Consider the following 23,110-nt stretch of genomic DNA (forward strand, 5'->3'; position numbering starts at 1 on the left):
TTACTAGCTATACATGTAGTATTACTGATGGTGTATCATTTAGACATACTCTTTAGTATTCTAGCAAGCTATTGTAACATCAGTTTCATGATTTACACCAGACATTTATTCTTACCACCACACCTTTTAATCAGTAGCCATTTTGTGACAATGGTGTGACAGGCATTAAAAATCTTACTTACATACTCTTTTTATTAATAGCTTTGAGATGTGGCGAAGAAAAACAGAGGCTAGTTTCAACGAGCTCCAAATATTATTATATTTATTAAGAGTTGATAAAATGTTCATAGAAGCCAAAGCACTCCATGGTACAGTTTTCAGTTTGTTCCAGGCATAGGCAAAAGGTTTGTGAACTCCTATGATACTTGCAGCAAATGTTTAATAAGGGATACATATAAAATACACTAAGTACAGCAACATTATTATTGTTTCATATGCGTTCAGCAGGACATATTCATTTTTATCAAAAGTGGCAATGCAGACAGTGGTTGTTAATGCCCCTCAAAATACAGAATTGTCATGTACATAACACCCTACCTCCACTTCAAAAACAGTAAGGCAGTGGTTTAAATCCAAATGTGTGTGCTGTGGTGACGTTGATTTGATGCTTCTATGTCATTTTCAAAGGAAACAGAACCTAATATGAGAACAGAACATTGCTCATGATCAAACTAGGGCTGAGGCGTTTAAAATGTTTTAAAAGAGCTAGATGGCATATATAACATAGGTTGGCAATGAAGCAGAAGATATGTTGACTGTCTAGTTCAAGAGGCTAAATTTGTGGGAAGGGTTTCCTTGGTGGGGCAGGGGCTAGAGTTTCCTCCTCTTCTTAAGCTCACTCCAGCTTTAGCAGCTCCACATCAAATATGAGCGTGGCATTAGGGGGGATGACCCCAGGGTGGCCTGTGGCTCCGTATGCCATATCTGGAGTGCAGGTGATTTTCGCCCGCTGGCCCAGGCTCATCTGGGAAAAGAGAGATTAATATTAAAACACTGAACCCTCCGCTTCTCATCCACTTATTACTCTTAAGACTTGTTAGCTGCTATGAAACTATTTTGTAAGTTAATCAAACTTTAGTTATATAGAAATAGAACAAGAAAAAGAATAAGTAATTCAAAGTGATGTGTGTGATGTCAAAGGCTTTATTCTACAGAAACTTACAGAGTCAGAAAAGTTCACAGTGGTGGTGACAGAAACCAGATACGTGTAATAACTCACAGAAAGTTATTTCATGAAAAGGTTACGAATATGCTGCCTGATGAGAGATTGTTCTCCAACAGTTTTAACTTAAGCTTTTTTTTTAAATCATTTACAGTGAATTATTACCACCACAAAACCTTTTTTTTTCAGATTTGTCAGCATTTAACTTTATCAACATTACACGTTAAAAACTCAGAAGATTTATGTGGGTTCACAGATGCTTTTGGAAAGTAAATAAAATGGCTATATTTGGATTATAGATGTCACAACCTTTGGTTTCTGTTACCACCACTGTGAAGAAATCTGAGTCAAAAATAAGCTCTACACTGTGGACAGTATGGCAATGTGTATACAGTACTGTGCAAACGTCAGAGAGCACCCTTCGTTTATTTTCATCTCTAGTCAAAATTTCAGTACAGGAGATATTTGACATATTTCTGAGGTAATCAAATATAAAATAACCCATATAAATAGTTCACTTGCATAATGAAGGGCAAAGTTTAAGGACAATAAGTAAAACAATAAACTGGAGCTCAAAAAATTATTCAAAGATATAGAGAAAATGGGATTCCTAACAACCATGCAAGACCACCAAAACTGTCAGCATCAGATAAACAGGACTTTAAGCTTCCATCTTTGAGAGAGAGAGAAGAAAATCAACCTCCACTCTTGCTTGTTTCTGTCCATCCTTCCACTGTGAGAAGACAACTCAATGTTATGGGTCTAAAAGGAAGTGCAGGCTGGCCACCCCAGAGTCCAGACCTCCACATCATTTAACGCATTGGGGATTTTTTGCATTCGGAAAAGCAGAACATGAAACCAACTTCTAAGACTGAACTTTGGAGGTGTGGAAAAATATTTATGCAGTTTTCTTTGAAAAGCAAGTCACTTGAAAAGAACAAAAGCTGTAATAAAGATAAATTTAAACAACACACTAACAAGGTGGACACATTAAACACTGAAATGGTATTAGAGTTAATGGACTTTTAACTGGAAACGTAATAAATAAAGGGTGGTCTGTGACTTTTGCAGAGTACGTATACACTAAGAGAAGAGTAAAACTTTGTCTGCGTTGTTACCTGTGCGACTCCTTCCTCCCAGCCTTTGATGACTTCCTGTCGTCCGATCTTGAATTTGAAGGGCTTGTTTCTGTCTCGTGAGGAGTCAAACTTCTTTCCGTTCTGCAGCATTCCTGCAATACATTTGCATTGGAATAAACATGATTACTCTCTATATGTACTCTGCACCTGCCTGATATTTTGATTTTAGCTCCAAAAACATATACATGTATGTTTTTCTACATGTCACGCAACCACTACTAGCAGTGCAGTTTGCCTTAAAAGTAACAGTACTTAACCAAGATGTGTACTGCGTGGTGCATTGTGACAAAAAAAGAAAAAAGAAAAATACTAAATTTCATCTTTGGGAATAACTAGTTCTAAAAACAAGGTCAGTGATTTTCATGAATAAAAGAAAACACTGCCTTGCTCAGTTGCTTTTACCCCCCCAAGGACACCAGTGTGCCTCAAACTCAAACCGAATTCAAAAACACAGGAACGGTCTAATAACACACGGCTGGCCTCAAGAAGCGAACAGTCCTGCCCTTATCTAAATCTCCAGTGGCCTTCAAGCCCTCATGATCCAAATGAACAAAAGGAATGTGAAATATGAAACATTGGCCTAATTCAGCGTATTATTCTGAGATTTTAAGTAGGCCACCTTTTGCCTGCATCTGTATCACAGGGGAGAGAACAGGGAGGGGTAAAAAGCACCAGCACAACAGTGCGCACACAAAAACTGTCCAGTCAAGCATGTGCAGGATATAAGCCTTAAATAAGCAGTGCTTTCGCTTACTGCACAAAGCTCCTGCTGATTCTCATTAACAAAGGGGACTTCCTAAACTCTGAAGCTCGGGGCTAATGGGTCTGCGCTGCAGAGTTCTTTGAGTAAGTGACATGTAAGATGGCCCAAAATGGCAGGATAGAAAAGATGCTTACATTACCTAAAGAATACTTTTTGCTTGTATCTGCTCAAAAGGAGCATCACTATACACAACATGCAATTTAGAACATAAACAAAAGAATGCATTCTCAGAACTCCATCCATGATTTATATATTCAAACTGCTTAAATGACCACTCATTCAAGAATAACTGGAGGTAAATTTACCACAGAACAGGTATAACGTTTATGACCCTTTCAAGAGCAAAACCTAGACATTTTTAAATAAATATATATATATATATAATTAACATAATTAACATACTACATTTGGTTTTTGATTATTAGAAAATCAGCACATTTATTAAATAAAAGTTGACTCAACAGGATGTGATTCAATTGGATGACGCAGGGAACGTCTTCGTTAATGCCCACATGTGGCCAGCAGAAAAGGGGTAGTGCTATCACGTCCCGCGACGCCCGGAGGCAGTGTAAATGCAATATTAGGTCTTCCGCTGTAGCCTAGCTAGGCAAACTTCTGCACACACTAGTTTAAGCTTAATAGCTTTGGATCAACTATTTTCATTACATCTGAAACATTTAATTGAATCATAATTTAGTTACCCATGTCATATGTGAATGAAATTTATCATCAATGTTGTCATTTCTTTGGGAATTTACAGAAAACAGTCAACATCGCCACAAAGCTTTTGCCTTCTCCTGTAAAATTACTATTTTGGAGTTTTTCCTTGGACATGTTCAGAGTGGTACGCTTGAGTGGTACACAAATCCAAATCAATACTGCAACAAATCTAGGTGGAAATATCATTGCATTACTTGTAGCTACAGTTGCACCAATATGGGAATTATGGGCCGATGCTGATATCCAATATTTTTCACGTACAGATTTGCTGATGTCAGTACTGACGCCAGTACATAAACATTTATAAAACGCAGAAATTGGGGCTACCTGGACACCTATTTACCTGGATTAGCATTACAGAGAATACTAACAGATTACATATTCTGTGTTTCTAGGGTAAAATAAATACATCGATTTTGTATGTTCATCAAATGTAAACATGTCCTGAAACACATCCGATGCCGATATTATTTGAAGCAAATATCTGCAGATACCAATATGATTCAGGTATCATTGTGCATCTCTATTTGTAGCGCAACACAAAATAAAACCAACAGCATTTAACATGTCTAATGTTCTGCATCTGAGAACAATGAGTGTAGATGGCTCATTTTAAAATGCAGTAGTTATTAAAAAAGTATTAGTACAGAGAAATTGGTATTGTGTCATCTCTAGATAAACATTCTGAAGGTTAAAATCACCCAACACAGAATATCAGCAAAGAAAACAGTTACATATGGAGGATCCCCTATTTAACATATGAACTGAACAGCACTCGATTTGGCCACTTGAACTCAATGGCCAAATAAATCCCAGCTCTACTCCACTGTATTGTTTAACTCAGAGTAAACCAATCAACTCATTTATAGCCAGTTCCCAACAGACTGTGAGGGAAGGAGAGTGCGCCAATGCTCAGTGAAGAGTCTTGTATGACACTGCGTCTACTCTGGCACTCCCTATACTTAGAAGGATCTAGGGCTTCCAGGAAGGCCCCCTTGCCAAGATATCTCCCGACAGTCTGGGACCCTATCCAACATCAGTCAGTCCCTTATTACAAGGGGCGTTTACCATCTGTTAATTCTCTCATGAACATGAATTGCACTGCACTGTCTTACTGATTCTCTCTACCATCATAAACTCAGCGATCAGGAGATTATGTAGGTTAGAACCACACTGCTATCAACTAAATGCTAAGTGCTAAGTATGTAAGCACTACGAATTTGTGTCAGAGGGAATGTAATACACCTTGAAAAGCAATCCTACACCTCCACATTGCATTTCACTGCTTGGGGCTTTCAGTGCAGCAAAATGTAAAGCACATCAGAGCGTTTCTTTTCAACTGTCATTTATTTTGACTTTGTTTGGCGTGAAAAACATGGTTTAGCAGATGGTCCGAATGAAGAATATGCACATAGATTAACAGTGAACCATGGCTACTTCTCATAGCCGGTTCACCCTTGTAACACTTCTTTCCTAACCCAAGCTTGTACCACAGATTCAAAGAACGGATCTTTTCTTTGGAGTCAGCCTGAGCCTCGCACCAGCTTCACTGTAAAAATCTCTTCATCCCAGACACACTTGAGTAGCGTGAGAGCTCAGTGGGCCCGAGGCTCAATCTGCAGTGCAGGCTGCCACTGCATGTGGCTATTTTTACCTCTGTTTACAGTAACTGTCCAGCAGAGCCAGCAGCCAGTCTCCCCAAGCCAGGCTCAAATGTAACCAGATCAGACATGCATACGCTAGCTGTCTGTAAAGGGCTCTCACAGACATGTTAGCACCTTTCTGCATTTAAGCACAGCGTCAGGAAAAAGCTGCCCACACATCACTCGCATAGGAAGAGCAAAGTGTTCTGCATAAATCCTCTGGGCTGAACGTTCTGTCAGGAAAAGTAATGACGCAAAATCAAATTGCAGACAGCAATCAGGAATTGACAAATATGACTTTTCACCCTTTTTTCACACAAGTTTAACAGAGTTATTATATGGCTATCGCAAACTTAGGATAGCATCTACAGAAATGACTCTATGCCAGATCATAACAGTGAAAGAATATAAAATGCAATACAGAAATGCAACTAGTTTTCATTAGTGACGTGAGAAAAAACATGCCTCAGTTACATTTTTCTGATGTTACTTGATGTCTTTACTGGAAAAATGATTAGCTAAGATTTGCGTTCTAAAAAAGAAATGCTCAACGTTATGTTGAAAGTGAATGTAATCCACATTAGAAAGCAGCCCACAAAGTCTTAGTAGCAATTCTGGTATCGCTTTATTTTAAACAGATATTTGAGCTTAATTAAAGGCTTGTTCTTTGTTCAGTGAAGCCTAAAGTAGAGACTTCTACATTGTTTATTTACTATGCATTAAGCTTTATTCAGTATGACCTGCATTTGTATGTGATTGGAGGTCTGTAATGTAAAAATAACAAATAATTCTTGTTAGTTTGAATAATGCACAATAAACACTTTGTTAAGTGCCTGTTAGGCAAAATACTTAGCAATTAATCTAAAATCATACTGTATTAGTGTGTAATTGAGAGAATTTGGTTCTAGGTAGTGACGTTAAGTGTCCAAAAGTAAAATCTCCAAAATGGCAACTATACAGAAGAAGGAAAAAATATTTAATACTTTCAGTGTGAGTTAATGTAAAATATCATATTCTAAACTGTTTTTGAGCATTTATGTGGGTCCATTTATTATGAAATGTTCACACAACATCAAGGGTGGCTTCTGTGCTCATGCAATGTAGAAAAATGAAAACATACAAACATAAAGATACATTATTTTCTTTTTTGGACAATGATGATATGCTAAAGTGCAGTTTTAGTAATATTAATTAGGACTTAATTTGCATCACATATTCATGATATTTTGGCAACGAAAAGAGTCGTTATCTCTCTAATATGTCAGTTTGTGTTCTACACTTCCAAAAATTTAGTTCTTAAAACTGCACCATTAAATGTGGAAAACATCTTGGACTGCAGTAAAACAATAAACTTGGCACTTCCTAGAGCCTCCAAGAATCAAAAGCTGCCAATTATACACCAATAATATGTAAATGTAGTTGATAAGTCAAGCTCAATAATTTGCATATCAATGTCATACTAAAGTGTTAACTGTTCACTATTACTAAGTAATAATGCTGTTATTAGTGCATTAAATAACAGACCTCCAATAACATACTAATACATGTCATAATGAATAAAGCTTAAAGCATAGCAAATAACCCATTCAGAAGTGTCTAAGTTGGGCTTTACTGAATAAAAAACAAGACCTTAATTAACCCCAAAATGTGTTCCTTAAAAAAAAAATGACACCACATTCTTTGTGTGGTTTTATATTCTTCGTTGCATCTCCAGTGTGGCAATCATGCTACGCTTAAATCTAATAACTTTTCCATCACGGCCTTCTTCTGAACTCATGGGCGTCACTGAAATCTGTCTTGGAAGCTTAAGTGAAAGATCCAGCAACGCCAGAAGGTTTTGCTTTTACAGTTTGGCACGTTTTCTGCACGTCACTAATGAAACATAATATCTTTGTGTATTGCATTTCATATTTTTTCACTGTTATGATTGACAATCTGGCACAGAATCCTTTCCATAACTGTTCACTGTTACACAACCACAACCATATGGATCTGCTTCCATATCAACCAACAGGAGATCCCTTAGATCAACGGTGTCCAATCTTATTCACAAGGGCCAGTGTTGCTGCAGGTTTTCATTCGAACAAAACAGGAGCACACATTATCAGCTGTCTGAAGACTGAGACCAATTGATTGAAGTGGAATCAGGTGTACAAAAAATGAAAACCTGCAGCCACACCGGCCCTTTGGATAAGATTAGACCCCCTGTACTCTATGCTGTATCCTTCTGTGCTATTTAATGGTATTGACTAGTCACCTCTTCATTCAGTTCAATTATCTCTCCTCTAAATTTACCCTTCCGATGTAGCTGGTTGTGTGATGCTCTCTGACCAGAGAAGACTTGCTGTGTGCTTGACACAGACACAATACATAAACATACAGTACGTGTCACTATACAGTATCAATGGAAACATCAATTAGGACTACTGCTAAACAAGTGACCATTGCCTTAAATATTCACATGAAGCTTTTGACACTCACTCACTCTTCAGTTTCTGCAGCCAAAAAGGTATAGAAGATATCGGTTTACTCATTCCAGAGTGCGCCTGCAGAATGAGTAATGTCACGGCATCTGCCTAACGACAAGTTCCAGAGCTTCTGACAACTCCAACAGTAAAGCATTAGATCTGTTAAGATATGTATGTTCATACTTATTTTTTAAACAAGGGTTGTAAGTCAATACTCAAAGTGAATCAAATACAGTTTGATTTTAATCTTCACAAATATTAATGATATCACAAACTGAATCATGAACTGAAAAGGTTTTCATTGTTGTATTAAAACATTACATATTCCTAAAACAAACAAACATTAAAGTAAAAAAAATCCTTGTGCCCTGAAACCACGTACATTTACATTTATTTCTATTATAAGAAAATTATTTGTCTGTATTAACTATGCTTTCACCAGATGACACGCTCTTGTTTTGGCAATTGAACTATGATCAACTTGAAAAAAAAGGAATGCTGGCACTTTTCATATCATCACTGTCTCCAAAGTGGTAGTAACACATACGCTTATAAAACATCATATCTATGCTACGAGCCAAAACTTGCTTTAAGGATTTTCTGCTTTCGAAGATCAGCAAAATACTGGCCAATTTCTTCTCCTTTTCAATCATGTGACTGTGATGTTGAGCACTTCAAACTGACTTTGCAGAAGATTAAAGTGTGTACACTGGTGACACCTATAAAACACATCTTTTATTCTACTAATGTTGGCTTTGTCTATAAAAAATGGGAAGCTTTTAAGTGAGAGAACATCCCCTTATTTAAAAATGACATAACTAGTCTGATGCCTCAGGACCCCCGGCCAGATGACTAGAATCCGACGCTGGAATGTGTCTGGGACCTACAATAACATCAGAGTGCTCTAATGCTGGAACTCAACAAGGGTCAAAGAAATCGCTCATGAAGGCCTCTGCTCAGAGCCCATGTATTATTAGCGTTAGTATTATTATTAATAGAGCTTACGGGGCCAGACGAGCACCACTGGCTTCCTGTGCTCCTAAAATAAAGCCCAGGGGCTCCAGTGAGAGTGGGCTAATTCATTTGTTCTGCCAGGCTGGGTAAGGGAAAGGTAGGTGTGTACCGGGGGAGGGTCTAGGACCATGACTGATTTAGGCATGGCCTAAGATAAGATACATCCTGTTTTCCTTGGCTTAGAAGATTGAGAAGAGAAATGTGAGGTACAAAGTGCTAAGCATTCACAACTTTGCTGTTTCTTATGCCACCCTATTAAATCATCATACCACTATCAGGCTGGATACCATGAAAAGAACCTTTTTCTTTGTATGTAAGAAAGAGAAAGCCCTAACAACTGCGTAAGGCCTGGCAGACCACCAAAACTGTCCCTGTCAGATAAACAGTATTTTAAGCTTTCTTTTTTGAGAGAGAGGAGTTGTTGAGACTTGTAAGAAGGTGAGACGGTGTAATTTTCTGTTAAATGTTTTCTGCTTTTTTCCTGGCATTGAAAAATGTTGTTTGAGGGGTGGTCCCTGATTGTTTTTGCACCATTAGTCCAATGTCCAATTCCCAAAACAAGACCGCAGTGCCTTGTGAATCCATAATTAGCACAGACAAGTAATTTTCTTAGACAAATTTTCTATACATACAGAGTCTGAAAGGCTTCAGTTGTAGTGCAGAGGATTTTATTTTCTTCCTTTTGTGGTTGTCTTTCATATGATGTAGTGTTTTATTAGAACAGTGGAAATCATTAAGATTTGTCTCAGTATGTCTGATATTACGGATATTTTTACAGCATAAAATCTGTATTTGATTCACAGCATCTATCATCTTGCAAACCCCATTAAAAATTTAATAAGCGTATTGTAACACCCCTAATTATCACTGATTCGTGAGAACCCCCCGCCCCTTCCCCCAGGCCACTGTAACAGCATGTTCCACTCTCTGTCAGACTGAGGCAGACAGAGCGGATCTGCAGCACAGCGCAGTATCACTCAGCTCAGGAAATGTAACCCAGCCACTCCCCTAGCATTCTGCACTAATGCTCTCCAGCTGCCCCACATTAATGCACTGACTTGTCCATTATAGGGGGGATCTGCAGATGTAACTGAATTGGAAAATAAACTAAATTCAGACTCTTCTTCGTATAGCAGCGGTGTGCTCAGGGCCATTTTTATTCCTGCTATTATACAAAAACATGACAGCAAAATGCTACAAGGCATGCATTAGCAAATTCTCAATAAGTGTGTATGGAGCTTATTGGCTAAAAATGTTAATTAGCCTTTCATGCAGAAAACGCTTGCTTGTATCTTCAAGCCAATGTCCAATCCAATATGTTTCCTGACCCTGGTCAGTTACAACGACTCTGATCCTTGTATCCCATACATTAAAACTCTCTCGCACACGCATCCTGCCTCACTTTGTTCATTCCAAAATAAAAGGATTTATTATTACAGCTACTGAGTGCTGATTGGGTGATAAACTAATCAGCTCATTGGGTGATAAAGTGGTTTGCACTCACTGACATCATGGGTGTGCATGAGGCACGTTTACTGGTCCTATAACTGGAGTTGAAAAGCATTAAAATATGATGGCAGCAGGTTTTGTACCGTTCTGTGTTGAGAAAATAAAGCACATTTGTCTGAAAAATACAATTAACCACTTACAAATTGATATTTTGCACTTTAGCTCCATAAACCCACATTCATTTTGGACTCTTTTGCGAGCGCCCTCTAGCGTCTGATCAACCCGGAAGAGATTATTGAGTGGCACATCTTCTCACTAGAAATTCTCAGGTGTGCTTCACATATACAGTCGTTGTTGTGCTTGCTCAGACTGAAATGAATCCTGTTCTACCATGTGTAAAAAGGGGATGTTATCCATTATGCTATCCATCTAAGTCAGTTTAAACAAAGGGAAATTCCCAAATTCACATGATACACATGTGTACCAGTGCACTGGCAAGCTAAAATTATTGGTTGCAATTGTCAGACATAATTCCAATCAGACTGCTAATAATATTTAAATTAGTGATGTACTGAAATAAAATTCTTAGTCAAAACCGAAATTTAGGACATACCAAAACCTGAAAAAAACAAAAAAAACTAATAATAAATAAGAATAGTTCACATAAAATAAACTTAGTAAAAGTAATGATAGTATTCTAAGGACGTCACAATCACGCTGCCACCATTTTGGTAGGCAACATGAAGTTCATTCAGCAGTGCTGTGGTGGCTGAAATTAAACAACAAAGCCATGAACCAATCCAGCAGACAAGTCTCCAGCACGTTTTTTAAACACTTTTTAAAATCTTATTTTAAAGCGTATTAACGGATATATTTGAGTGCATTGCCTTGTTTCACTTGATTTGTTGCTGTAGTGATAACAAATGAAAGCTGAAATCTAAATGGCTGAGATTTCCGGATGCATTATTAGTGCGCCGCTCCAAACTGCATATTGGCACACTAAATAGTGTGTAAAAAGAGTGCATATACCTTTAGAAGCACACTCATTAGTGTGGTAGGTAAAGTACAGAAGTGTGTGGTTTGGGTGTTTACACACCTTTTCTTCCTTTTCATGGTCATTCTGATCTATTTTGTTTTTGGTCTCCAGCCACCTGCAGGGTTGTAGCTGCAGTAATGGTGATGAGACAAGCTCTATCAGAGCACAGACAGAGTTACTGTTAGCCTTCCAACATGGAAACGTGGTCTTCTTAATGACGCAATCGAATACTATGAATTACAGTATGTAGGCTGCAGCATGTGCTACAAAATCCAACACTGGAGAAGTTCTCGGGAACTGTACCACCCCCGCCCCCCCTTGACATTTGGCATGAACAGAGGTTACAAATCACTTGTCTAATGTCCCTCGTAGAAACAGAGAAATGGTTCCGCACAGCTGACATTTTCACCGTTGATCCGCTGCTGCTCAGACCATTTGAATGTGTCTGCACTGACTGCCACAGGAGAGTGAAAGGAATAAGCATTTAATAACTAATGTCTCATTTTCATTATCGTTAAAATTATTCACAAACTCTTTGATTTTGAGATTTCTTTGTAGGCCTAATTAATCTTTTTTCAGTCACAATTCTCACTGTTTTTTTTCTTTTTTCCTACCATTTTTTGGAGGAAATTTTCAGTGGCCTAATTTCGGTGTGTTCCACTGCAAATAATATCAGCCACTAATATTGCACACCTCTGCGAAAACCTCAGCTTGTATTCAATTGTAAATTCAACAACAGGCAGGCAGCTGTTTTTCAATCACGACACATAAAACAAATGTTTCCTTCCTTCCTGTTCCCAAGGACGCAAAAAGAGTATCATAGGATTAAGGCTCATGTACGGAACTTGTGACCAAGCTCATTTCTGTAATGCTTAGCGACAACAGCTGTAGACGGGCAGACAGTCAGAGAATGAGAGATCAGACTGGGCATTAGCACTCAGCCAACTCCACCGCAGCTCTGCAGACCCAATATAGCAGCTACTGCAAGACTGAATTTGCTATGCAGCACTGGAGAAGAGCAGATGCAGCATGTCAGAGACACATATAACTGCAGACACATCCACTTTTTCACTGGTGCAGGTGAAAATTTAGTCCTCTACACTTAAAAAAATGGTATTTTTCTGCAAATTTTGAAGCATAATTTTTAGTTATATGTTGAATTTAACATATAAAAAAACATAAAATATAAAATGTGCTATAACTTTGTGCATGCCACATTTTATGTTCTATTTCCAATGTGTTAAATTCAGCAAATAAACAGTAATTGTGCATTATATTTGCAGAAGTGTGTTCTCTGTAGAGGGACTTATTTTCACTTGCAAAATCAACATCATGTGACCAGGGGTGTCCAAACTTTTGCATATGACTTTAAGATCAAAAACTATGAATAAAAAAATTATTTTTATTCAGTGTTTCACATCCTGCACTAAACTAAATCCAAACTGGACAAATTTAACTATGTATTGAAACATGCAGTTAGTCAGTGCTCTTTAGGTAATGACAATATTAACAATATGCTCAGAAAGCATACTGTGACGTAATGTGATGCAATTTATGATGATAACGATAAATATCATCATACTGTACATCCCTAATGCAAATATAGGTATATTATTTGACCAATGAACTTAAACCTGAGAGTTTATATATAATGTTAAATATAATAAAATATGTAAAATAATTGTAAAGCTGAAACATTTTCTTTGGGTACTGTTTTGCCTTATAGCACCCTGCATGTACCTCTCCACCCGGCATGTGTTTTAAAATTAAGTTTTAGGCCTTCAAACCTTCACACAAAACTATTGTAAAACTATGTTGGCAACACGTTTATAACCACTAAATGTAATAACTTTGTGTGATGTAGCTTTTAGAGGCATTAAACGCATCATATGTCTAGTTCTTGTCACCACCACTGTGAAGAATTCTGAATTTGTTTACATCTTAATGACTGACTTTTGAAAACATTTGACAAATATGTGAAATTCCTTTTTAACTGCAATTGCTTTTTAATTTTTTATTCTGCTTACAAGATATTTTCCCTGTATTATCAATAACAATGGCAGGCATTGCATGTTTTTAGGGGACTTGATTACCCAGAAGAAAAATTCACATTATCAGTACAATTCTGTAAAACTCAAGTAATGAACTCCAAGATTTATTAGAGCAACACTGCTCAGTCTATTTCTCAACAATTTCATATCATATTTCATTGTTCAGTTACTCAGGCCTTACAACATAGCCAGCAGCAACATAGACATGTCAGAAATAACCTGCCATATCATTGACCCATCTTCTTTGCCTCAGGAGCAACAATAAACAAAATAGACTCTGATCTCACAATGCTACACCCTCGTAACAGTCTGGACTGTTGAGCGAAACAATTTATGGCCGCTGGGCTGTACAGAGTTTCACTTCATGAGACACAGAGCTGAAACTGTAGCCCATACATGGCTTTGGAGGGGAGGAACCACATGCTGGCCATATACACATCCATTTTAAGCTTTCACATGACCATAAATGTATTAGCCCTTGTGTGGTAAATAATTACTGACCGGATTTTTTGCACACAAAAACAATGTAAAAAACACGATTAAGGGAAATCTTGGTGGTGCAAGATAGGAAAATGACCATAGTTTTTAAATCGCCTGTGTATTGCAAGGGAGTTATCAAAGAGATGCATTTAGATACAGAGGGGAAAAAAACATTAAACAAAGTGAGCCAAAAAGTTGTTATCGATATCCTGTTTCCTGTCTGTCTAACCTGGGAGTCTAGAAGGGACGCCAGCTCCACACTAAAAATTTCCACACTCAAAACAGATACATTCAATTCCAACAGCAGTGGGATGACTCTTTACCTATGTAATGCACTACGCATGTCTGCCCCTTCTTTGGAAAGGTTCTTCCTGTGAACAAAAGACAGAAAAACAAAGAAGACAATGAGACGTGAACTTTCGGTGTGTCATGAGTTAGCTATGCTGATAAAAACTAAGCCAAGTGCTGGTGATATCTTTACGCTTGGTGTTGAAAGGAACTTTTAAACCCATGTTTCCTTTGCACATTTGGAAAAAAGTGATGGTTTTTAGCTGAAAAAGAAAAATAAAATCAGACAAAGCGTATAGATTTGTAACCTGGGGCTTTATTCTAAAGTATCTCTAAACAGGCAAGTTTATAAATGTTTACTGCACAACATATGCACAAAGAGCAAATATATAAGAGTTATTAAGTAAATTAATGCAGTTGTGTTACACCAGTCACATGGACTCTATCTGGTCTTTGTACAAAGCCAACATTGCACAGTGCTTTACCAACTAGAGTTGCACGATATATATCAATTGTTAGTCATTATCACAATACTGGCCTTTGCAATACTGATACTGCAGAAGGCTGACAGGCAAATGCGACTCCAACAAATCAAAAAATAGTTTACTGTGTGCTGTGAGCACCCTGACCAAATTCAAGAGGGTCAAGATGAGTTTTCTTGGGTTTCTTATGATTCCATACATAACATATGTAATATATTGTCTATAGTTGAAACAACCATACAATAAAATTCATCATATTCATTCATTTAAATACCCGAAAATAAAAAGGCCATTTAAACAACCAATCTTTTTACCTACTTAAAACCACATGCTTCTGTGGATCGGGTGTTATTAGCCTGACGAGAAAACAAAGTTTAGTTTATAAAGCTAAACACGAGCAAGCCACCATTAGTGCATATAAAGAGCGCAAGATAATCTGCCAGCATATCACTTAAAAACAGCAACTTATGATTAGTCTTGTTTCATGTCCATCAAATGGTCCTTTCCTGTAAAAGACATGCTGATATCTTAGTAATAGTCATAGGGATCAGGCTGTTGAGACTCCAATCCGTACTGTCTGTGTTAGAGCTCCAATTTGAGGCCATAGCGCACATTTATAGGTAGCACTCTACATAAAACTATAGGTAGGATATTCTGATAGCATAATGACCTTATCAATTAAGTGTGTATATTACACTCAAAGCAAGGCTGAAATGACATTAAACATAACTAAACATCAGAAAAACTAAGTTACTATACTATACTATAGATGTGTGAATGTTAACAGCCTCTTTAAAGTGGTTCTTATATGGAATCAGCTAAAAATCCCTTGTGGTACCTTTATTTTTAAGAGTACTTATGTAAAAATGTATGTAAAAGTACATCATTTTGGTCAAAGTTCAGGCTGATGGCACATCAACTGCTCATCTATGTGCTTTAGATACACTGCAAAGTCTATCACAACTGAATTATGTAGCAAAATAACCACAATGTGGCATTTTATTCATATTGCGCAGCCCTAGGTCTGAAACATATCAATGTGCTAGTGTGAACGTGAGTAGTTGTGCATGTGTATGCGTGTACTGCAGCCTGGTTCCTCTGTGGACATGAGAGGAATTTATGCCGCATGACAGCAGGCTAGGGGGGTAAGATAAGATGTCGGTCAAGAAGAGGGTACGGATTCAAGAGAGCTGCAGAGACGAGAACAGTGAAAGAGATATTACCAGAGAGGTTTACATTTAACGCGTTCTTGACACTGGCAACCCCTGCATGCAGTTTGTATGCTTGTTTTAATGTGAAAAGCTTTTTTATTAGTAATTTTTTTATGATTATGTATTTAGTTGCTTGTTTCTTTTGTCTGTTGACCAAGCCCACCACCACTCCGAGCTTCTACTTTCATTTTATTGTAGTTTTTACATTATTGGACGAGAAAGGCCCATTATCTGTGGATCATGAAGTGAGTTATGCCCTACTTTAGGGTGGGCAATATGACAATATTTTATTGCATTGTGATAAATTTAGCTACAACACACAACAATGTGCCTTTCTGCGCATATCGTGGACATGGTCAGTATTTAAAAACACTGACCACTTGCATGTTTCAAGGCAAAGAGCATTATTAGGCCTTCTGCGATGGACTGGAACACTAAATAAAATTCCTTCTAACTTTTACTCATAGTTTTGATTGCAGTTGGCACTATTGATGCATTACTTAAACTTATCACACATATTGGGAAAATATCCTGGAGTATCGTGATATTTTATTTTTGCCCTGCTTATTAATCTCAATGTGGTAAATCTATATCACAACCTATTTATCTTAATCTTAATACATGTCATATGGGCCTTTGGTGGCATAATCGTCCCATTATCTTACAAAAAAGTGACATATGTGACATAAAACACACTGAAAAGCACCACACTTTAATTGCTGGAAGTAATGTATCATTTGTTAAGAGTTAATAAAGCATATACAGAACAGCTATAAACAAACACAAATTAATAGTATATAATTGTCAATTATTGCAGTGCTAACCAAAGCAAGACAGAGCGATGGCAGAAAAGAAGAGCAACAAGTGGTCGCAGTGGAAAGCCCACAGCGTGCAGTGTAATAGAGAGGTGGGCTACCAAACCCAGCCACTGCAGCCAAGTTAGACTGCAGAGCCTCGGATTAGCCATCAAAGCTCCTGTCTAGCCGAGACGGGTCTGGGCGTTTGCTACAAATAAGTTCACAACATGAATTTGATAGCTTCTTACACTATTGAAATGAAGTAATAAACATATTTCTGGCAAACATTTTAAACCTTTGGGAGCAATAAACCAAACGGGAGTATGCAAATGGGCAGTAAATGTATAGTAGTCTACAGTTTCCATTCATTGCTGGTCCAGTCGTTAATTCCCTGGCTAGACAGGGCAGAGATCTCCAGCCTGTAACCTAATATGCCTGGGGAGTTGACGTCGGCTGGCTAATTGATTTGAAACTAACGTTATAGTATATAGTGTTCATTAAGCCGTTGCCATTCCAGATTAAGCTGCGTGTCAGCCGTACATTGCATTAAGCTGGAGAACACACAGGGTGGACAGCACAGCGAGCCAGCACTTCTACATTTCTCCTCACAAGGCTGCATCTGTGTCCATGCAGTAAGTTAACGTTATTAGCCAGCTACGGTGCAGGAAAAAACACCAGGCGTTCTGCTTTTCTAGGCTTTCATCTGTTGAGAAAATGTGTTTGTAGTGCAGCAACTTACCATCTCCCGGAGATATTGTTTCCACTTCTACACCCATTATGGTAAAACGGTGGTTCCTTGACCATAAACCGGAGAGAAAGAGGAGCAGGTAGCGGTGTTGATGGGGGACCGTGTTGTAGCTACCGCTACATGCAGCCACAGCACTCCGCCCACTGGGTCATGGAAAATCAGCCAGGGATGATTTTCTGTCCTGGGTTTCACTGTGTTGATAGCGAAACGGGAGTCCCTAACTCACTGAGCTGTGCTGCCCCGTCCTTATTCCTTATTAACCTGCGTGACTCTCCTCTGTTTTTTCTCTCGTTGGCACCGATATGTGAGCCAAAGCACAGCCTTACATACTCGGTATTTTCCTGAAGGTTCTCTCAGTTTCCTCAACACAGCAGCCCCCCTTCAATACAACAGCCTCCCCCCTTCTCATGGTTTGTTTGCGGTGAGCCAAGCCTCAACTTGTCCATCACTCCATGGAAATATGGTCTACTAAAAATAATTAGTAGACCAATTACAACTTTTCCCTGGACAAAGTAGGCAGTGACCACAATGATTAAAGCATCACAAAGCACAGACTAATAAGCTAGTACAACTGCTGATATCAGCAACCAGTACAGCTGTTCAGGTTTACCACAAAAAAACACAAAAAACTACCAAAGTCTGACAATAGCATAGAGTACTACTGCTATTACTATTACTACTAGTACACATACTACTACTACTACTACTAATAATAATAATAATAATAATAATCATAATAATAATAGAAATAAGAATAACAAAAAGTCCTGTTCTACTACAACAACCATAATACTACTACTATTATTATTACTAATTACTACTGCACCCACATCTAATAGTGGTATCTAATTGAAGCTTACTAATCAAAAATACTTTGCTGCGGGGATTTACTACTTAATTGAATTGTTTTAGCCGAGCCTTCAAGATCAGAGTAGACTGGAATTTAATTGCAATAACGACTCTACTACTACTACTGAATAATAATAATAATAATAATAATAATAATACATTCATGTTTTATTTACTTATACTAAACTGCTTGAAACAACTTTTAGGCTCAATAACAGTTTAATCTCGGAGGAACAAGTCTGTAAATCATTCTCTCCTAGTCAGCAGCCGCCTATTTGGCACAAAGACATCAACTCCCAGAATGCTTTGCTTTATTGTAAGCCCGTTTGTCCAACCGTTCAAATGTGTCCGTGTGGAAACTCTTCAAACGCCGGTATTTCGTTTGTTTTGGGGGACAACACGCGTGATGGTATGTTTGTAGCTCCATTATATGTTTCCAGTGTGTTATAATTTCAGTTTGTAGAGTAACGTAAAAAGCACCTAACATTTTTAATTGGACATTATCAGCTTCTCGCTTTAGTAAACCAATGTGAACAAATAATTACTAGCGTTAAGTACGCTAAAGTAAGTTAACCTCGGTTAGCACGCTCACCGACGTTACCGTTAGCTAACCTAGCTTAGTTAGTCCAGCTTTTGCAAAGTAATGATAATAAAGAATAAAGAAACTTCGTTTCTGTCAGTTTTGAGGTTCATGGAAAGGTTTTTAATAATACGTTTATTTTTCAACCGGAGAGGTAGTCTGAGAGGTGAAGAAAGAACGTTAACTTTAAATATGGACAGTGTTGGCTTGAAAGCGGCAGCTTACGGGGTCATGCCAGACTAATCTGGTCACCCTTGAGTGCAGCTCCCTCTCGATAGGATTAGGGATTTCACATTTCCGCAGACCGGGGCAAGAAGCTTTAGGCTAACTATTCTAAGTGTGTATGCGATGTCCGTCTTTGCGTGCTGAAGCAAAGACTTGCAGGGTTCTCTTTAGATACCATCTATAGAACAGAATTGGACTAAATGCCTTTCATTAATCTGTGTTTTTTCTTTTGAATTGACATACAGGAAAAGCATGGACCTAGGAAAAGCCAAACTTTTGAGGACTGGATTAAATACTCTGCACCAAGCCATTCACCCTGTACATGGGATAGCCTGGACTGATGGGAGACAGGTCTGCCTCACTTCTTTCTACTATGTCAGTGGTGAACCCAAATTCGGCGACACTAATGTTATTGGACAGTTTGAACATGTCTTTGGACTTTTCTGGGGACCTCTGTGTTGCTCCGGTTCTCCCGCTCTGCTCGCTGTGCAGCACAAGAAGCACGTCACGGTGTGGCAGCTTCAGTTGAGCGCCCTGGAGCAGAACAAACTGTTATGCACTCAGACATGTGAAATGAGTGAGCCTTTCCCACTGCTCTCTCAGGGCTGTGTGTGGCATCCCAGACTAGACATCTTGGCTGTTCTGACCAAGCGAGACGCCTCTGTTCTGTTTTCTGTGCGTGTGGATAACCGGCGAGTGAAGGCAGACATCCGGGGCAGCGGTCTGATCCACTGTGCATGCTGGACTAAAGATGGAACTCGATTGGTGGTCGCCATCGGCAGTGCTCTTCATTCCTACATATGGAATGACATCCAGAAGAGCTTGGTGGCTTGCTCCTTTTGCCCCATTTTTGATGTTGGAGGCTATATCTGTGCTATCGAGTCTACAGATGAGGCTCAGGTAGCTGTTGCCACTGAACTGCCGCTGGACAAAATCTGTGGGCTTAATGCAGGCATTGCCTTCGACTTGCCGACTGAATCTGAGCCGTTGTCCTCTCAGCAGTCCCCAGTAGTGATGGTGGACGAAGATGTTTCTGTGGAGTCCAGGAGAAAGTCATTTGATTCTGAGCGCTCGCTGCCTCTAGGGTTCCTCTCATCCTCTGGTCCCATCGACCTTACGAACATTTTGGCTAAGCACAGGAAGTCAGACCCCAGCCCTCTTATTCACTTAAGACGGCGGGATCACTTGACGGGAACAGGTCAAGACTCGTCTCATTTGATTTTGGTGAAGTATGAGCGGAAGGTCACCACCACCAGGAAAGTAAGCATCCCTGGCATCCTGGTCCCTGACATCATTGCCTTTGACCCCCGAGGGAGCACCGTAGCAGTGGCTTCCAACACCTGCAACATGGTGCTGGTCTACTCCATCATGGCATCCTCCATGCCCAATGTTCAGCAGATTCATCTACAGAAGAACGAGAGACCTAAAGGCTTGTGCTTCATCAGCAGCAAGATGATGCTGCTCATGGTCGGCCGGCAGAGATCCAACGACCCAGCTTTCCTTCCGTCCTCAAACACAGACAAATATGTCCTCAGGCTCATGGCTAAGGAGCTTTTGTTCGATGAGGACACGACTTCTCCAATTGTACAAAAGCCTGAGTCTCCCAGTAATTTTGTTGGGGTCAGGAGGCATTCAGAGAACTTCTCTAAAGATCTCGCGGTAAAGGACCTTGTCCTGCCAGGAGGCTCGGTAATCCACTCCCCAAACAGCAGGAGGAAGCTGATTGAGGAGTTGCGCAGCTCAGAGCCCAGTCCGGTGCCAAGCTCAGTTGACTTCTCAGACAGAGCCACGTCCAGCGCCTCTTCTATTACAGTGGAAAACTACGACATGGATCATGTCAGTCGCTTGGCCACGCTAGCAGTAGCTGGCCAGGCTAGCCGTGAATCAAGTCGACCATGTTCTCCGCGATATGAGCCTTCAGAAAAGCTGCTCTCTGATCCTCCTGTGCCACAGAACAGCTGTCTTACAAAAGAAAAGAATCTGGAGCACCTTACGCACAACATGGAAAGGTTATTTTCCCGCTTTGATGAGGTGAGGCAATGCCTCACAGAAATCAAAGACTTCACTCAGAATGGAAGAAAGGCCATTGTCAATTACCCAGCTGCCTGTGAGCCGCAGTATGTCTACGTTACATGTCAGGTATGAAGTTAATAACTATGTGTTTACCCTTAAGGATAGTTGGGAGGTTCTCAAAGACAATGAATGACACTGTGACAGTTGTTTAAGAGCTTTAAGCATAACTTGTCATGACTGATTTCTATTTCAAATTCTCGTTTGGCAACACACTGCATTTCACATTTGAGCACAGCACTGTCACTTCTGTGGCCATTGCCAACAGATTGACTTGGCTTTGTTTGACCTTGAAAGGGCTTGTCTGAGGTGGTCAGTTAGACTTAATCTATATCCCATGACTGCTTTTGTGTGGCGCGGTCTCATGTGAAAATGTACACATAGTAAGCCTAAGTAGCCCACACTTTATTGCACTCTACTAAACAGTGGCTTATCAAAATGCTTGTTTATCAGTCCTCAGCCACTGCCTTAAATGCTTATCAACAGTTAGAAGTCAACATTCACACATTATTTCCTTCTCTTCTTAAACAGAAGCAGCTGTCAGAGAATGTGTACACAGACGAGAGGAGACCGGTGCTGTTGTGCGAGGGAAGGCTTAACCTTCAAGTAGTTCAGGAGCTCTTCAGACTGACCATTGTGGAGATGATGCATGGTATGTCAGCAGTATCACTATCTTTGTTACATATTCACAAGTTTTTTTTTGGAGCAGTAATTAATTCCACTTTAAGATTTATCACATTAGCTTCTTATTCAGCTTTGCAAGGCATAAAAGAGGGGCTTGATTAGTGCCCAGAAAGTTGTTGGCATGCAAAACCTTTTTGATGATCTGCTGGCTGATGCTGATGAATTTTCCACACTGGTAAACAAATCCTTTTGTAGAATTGTCAGGAAAATGAGCTAGACTTAGTTAGTACACTGGAATTAATTTTGTTATGCACACAATTAGGGTACGATTGAAATGTATTTTTTTTCTTTAGACTTTTACAAGCCATTTGGCTGCAGATAATTGGCAGTGACTGAAATAGATGGTGATTATGGGCCTAAATCCAATTGAAGGTTTAAGTCAGATTATAGCCTCACTTGTGACGTGCACCTTTGTTGATAATGTATGCCGAGACCATCCTAACATCCGATATTTATGCTATGACCTCAGTTTACAGTAAAGGATTTATGCATTTTTTTTTTTAAACTGATGAATTTTATGATTTGAAAGGTCTATTCATATGTCTTTAAGAATTATTGTATTTAAGACAGATTATGTTGCTGGCATTTAAGATGTGTATCCGCCTTCTTCCAGGACCGATGTGGATTATCCTGGTGGCTGATGCTGATGGATTTGTACCGCTCACCTTCAAGCACAAGGAGGAGCTCACGGTACGGAGTGCAACAAGGAAGGCTCCCTTGAAGTCTTTTAGTATCGCTGATGATGTGTTTCCTGAAAATGTTCAATCTCCTAACACAGAAAAATGATTTCCTCTGAAACGTGTTTGAGCATAAAGATTTACTGGACATCATGTTTAAAGGCTTATGTTTAAGACAATGCCTCACAATTCATGTTTACAAGGCACTAGTGGCTTTTCTGTAGTGCTGCCTTTGTAAATCTGTGTATATGCAGTGTAAGACCAATACGATGACTATATTTTTGTATTTCTGCAAGCAAGTAATTGAGTGCCTGCTTTAATGGTTTTCTACTGTTAGTCTAAAGCCTGTGATGCATCTATTATATATAGATATATAGATATTAGTGTTTTAAATCATAAATGTTTATTTTTGTAGAGATTTAAATGAATTCACACATGTGGTGCATAAATACATGTATCCATAAGTTAATGTCCTTGATAGCAATTAATGTATCCAATAGCTTTGGATGTATGAATCCAAATCACTCTCTCAGTTCTATGCACTGTGAACCACAACCTGCTTCTAACAAAAGAA

At 39.0% G+C, this 23,110-nt stretch overlaps 2 protein-coding genes across 2 annotated transcripts; one reads left to right on the forward strand and one right to left on the reverse strand.

Moving 5' to 3' along the window:
- Positions 1-245: 245 nt before the first annotated feature.
- fkbp1b (FKBP prolyl isomerase 1B) lies at positions 246-17,815 on the reverse strand. The gene is made up of 4 exons (XM_036581746.1): positions 17,443-17,815; positions 14,249-14,296; positions 2,281-2,393; positions 246-964 (listed from the first exon to the last, which is right to left on the reverse strand). The coding sequence occupies exons 1-4, from the start codon at positions 17,477-17,479 to the stop codon at positions 836-838; spliced, it is 327 nt and encodes a 108-aa protein (XP_036437639.1). The 5' UTR covers positions 17,480-17,815; the 3' UTR covers positions 246-835.
- An 826-nt stretch (positions 17,816-18,641) lies between these two features.
- LOC118815551 (WD repeat and coiled coil containing) lies at positions 18,642-23,109 on the forward strand. Its single transcript, XM_036581744.1, has 4 exons — positions 18,642-18,709; positions 19,351-21,244; positions 21,707-21,827; positions 22,473-23,109. Exons 2-4 carry the CDS (start codon positions 19,358-19,360, stop codon positions 22,643-22,645), a joined length of 2,181 nt encoding a protein of 726 aa, XP_036437637.1. The 5' UTR covers positions 18,642-18,709; positions 19,351-19,357; the 3' UTR covers positions 22,646-23,109.
- The last annotated feature ends 1 nt before the right edge of the window (position 23,110 follows it).

The sequence above is a fragment of the Colossoma macropomum genome, unplaced genomic scaffold (genome assembly GCF_904425465.1).
Source record: "Colossoma macropomum unplaced genomic scaffold, Colossoma_macropomum, whole genome shotgun sequence".
NCBI lineage: Eukaryota > Metazoa > Chordata > Actinopteri > Characiformes > Serrasalmidae > Colossoma > Colossoma macropomum.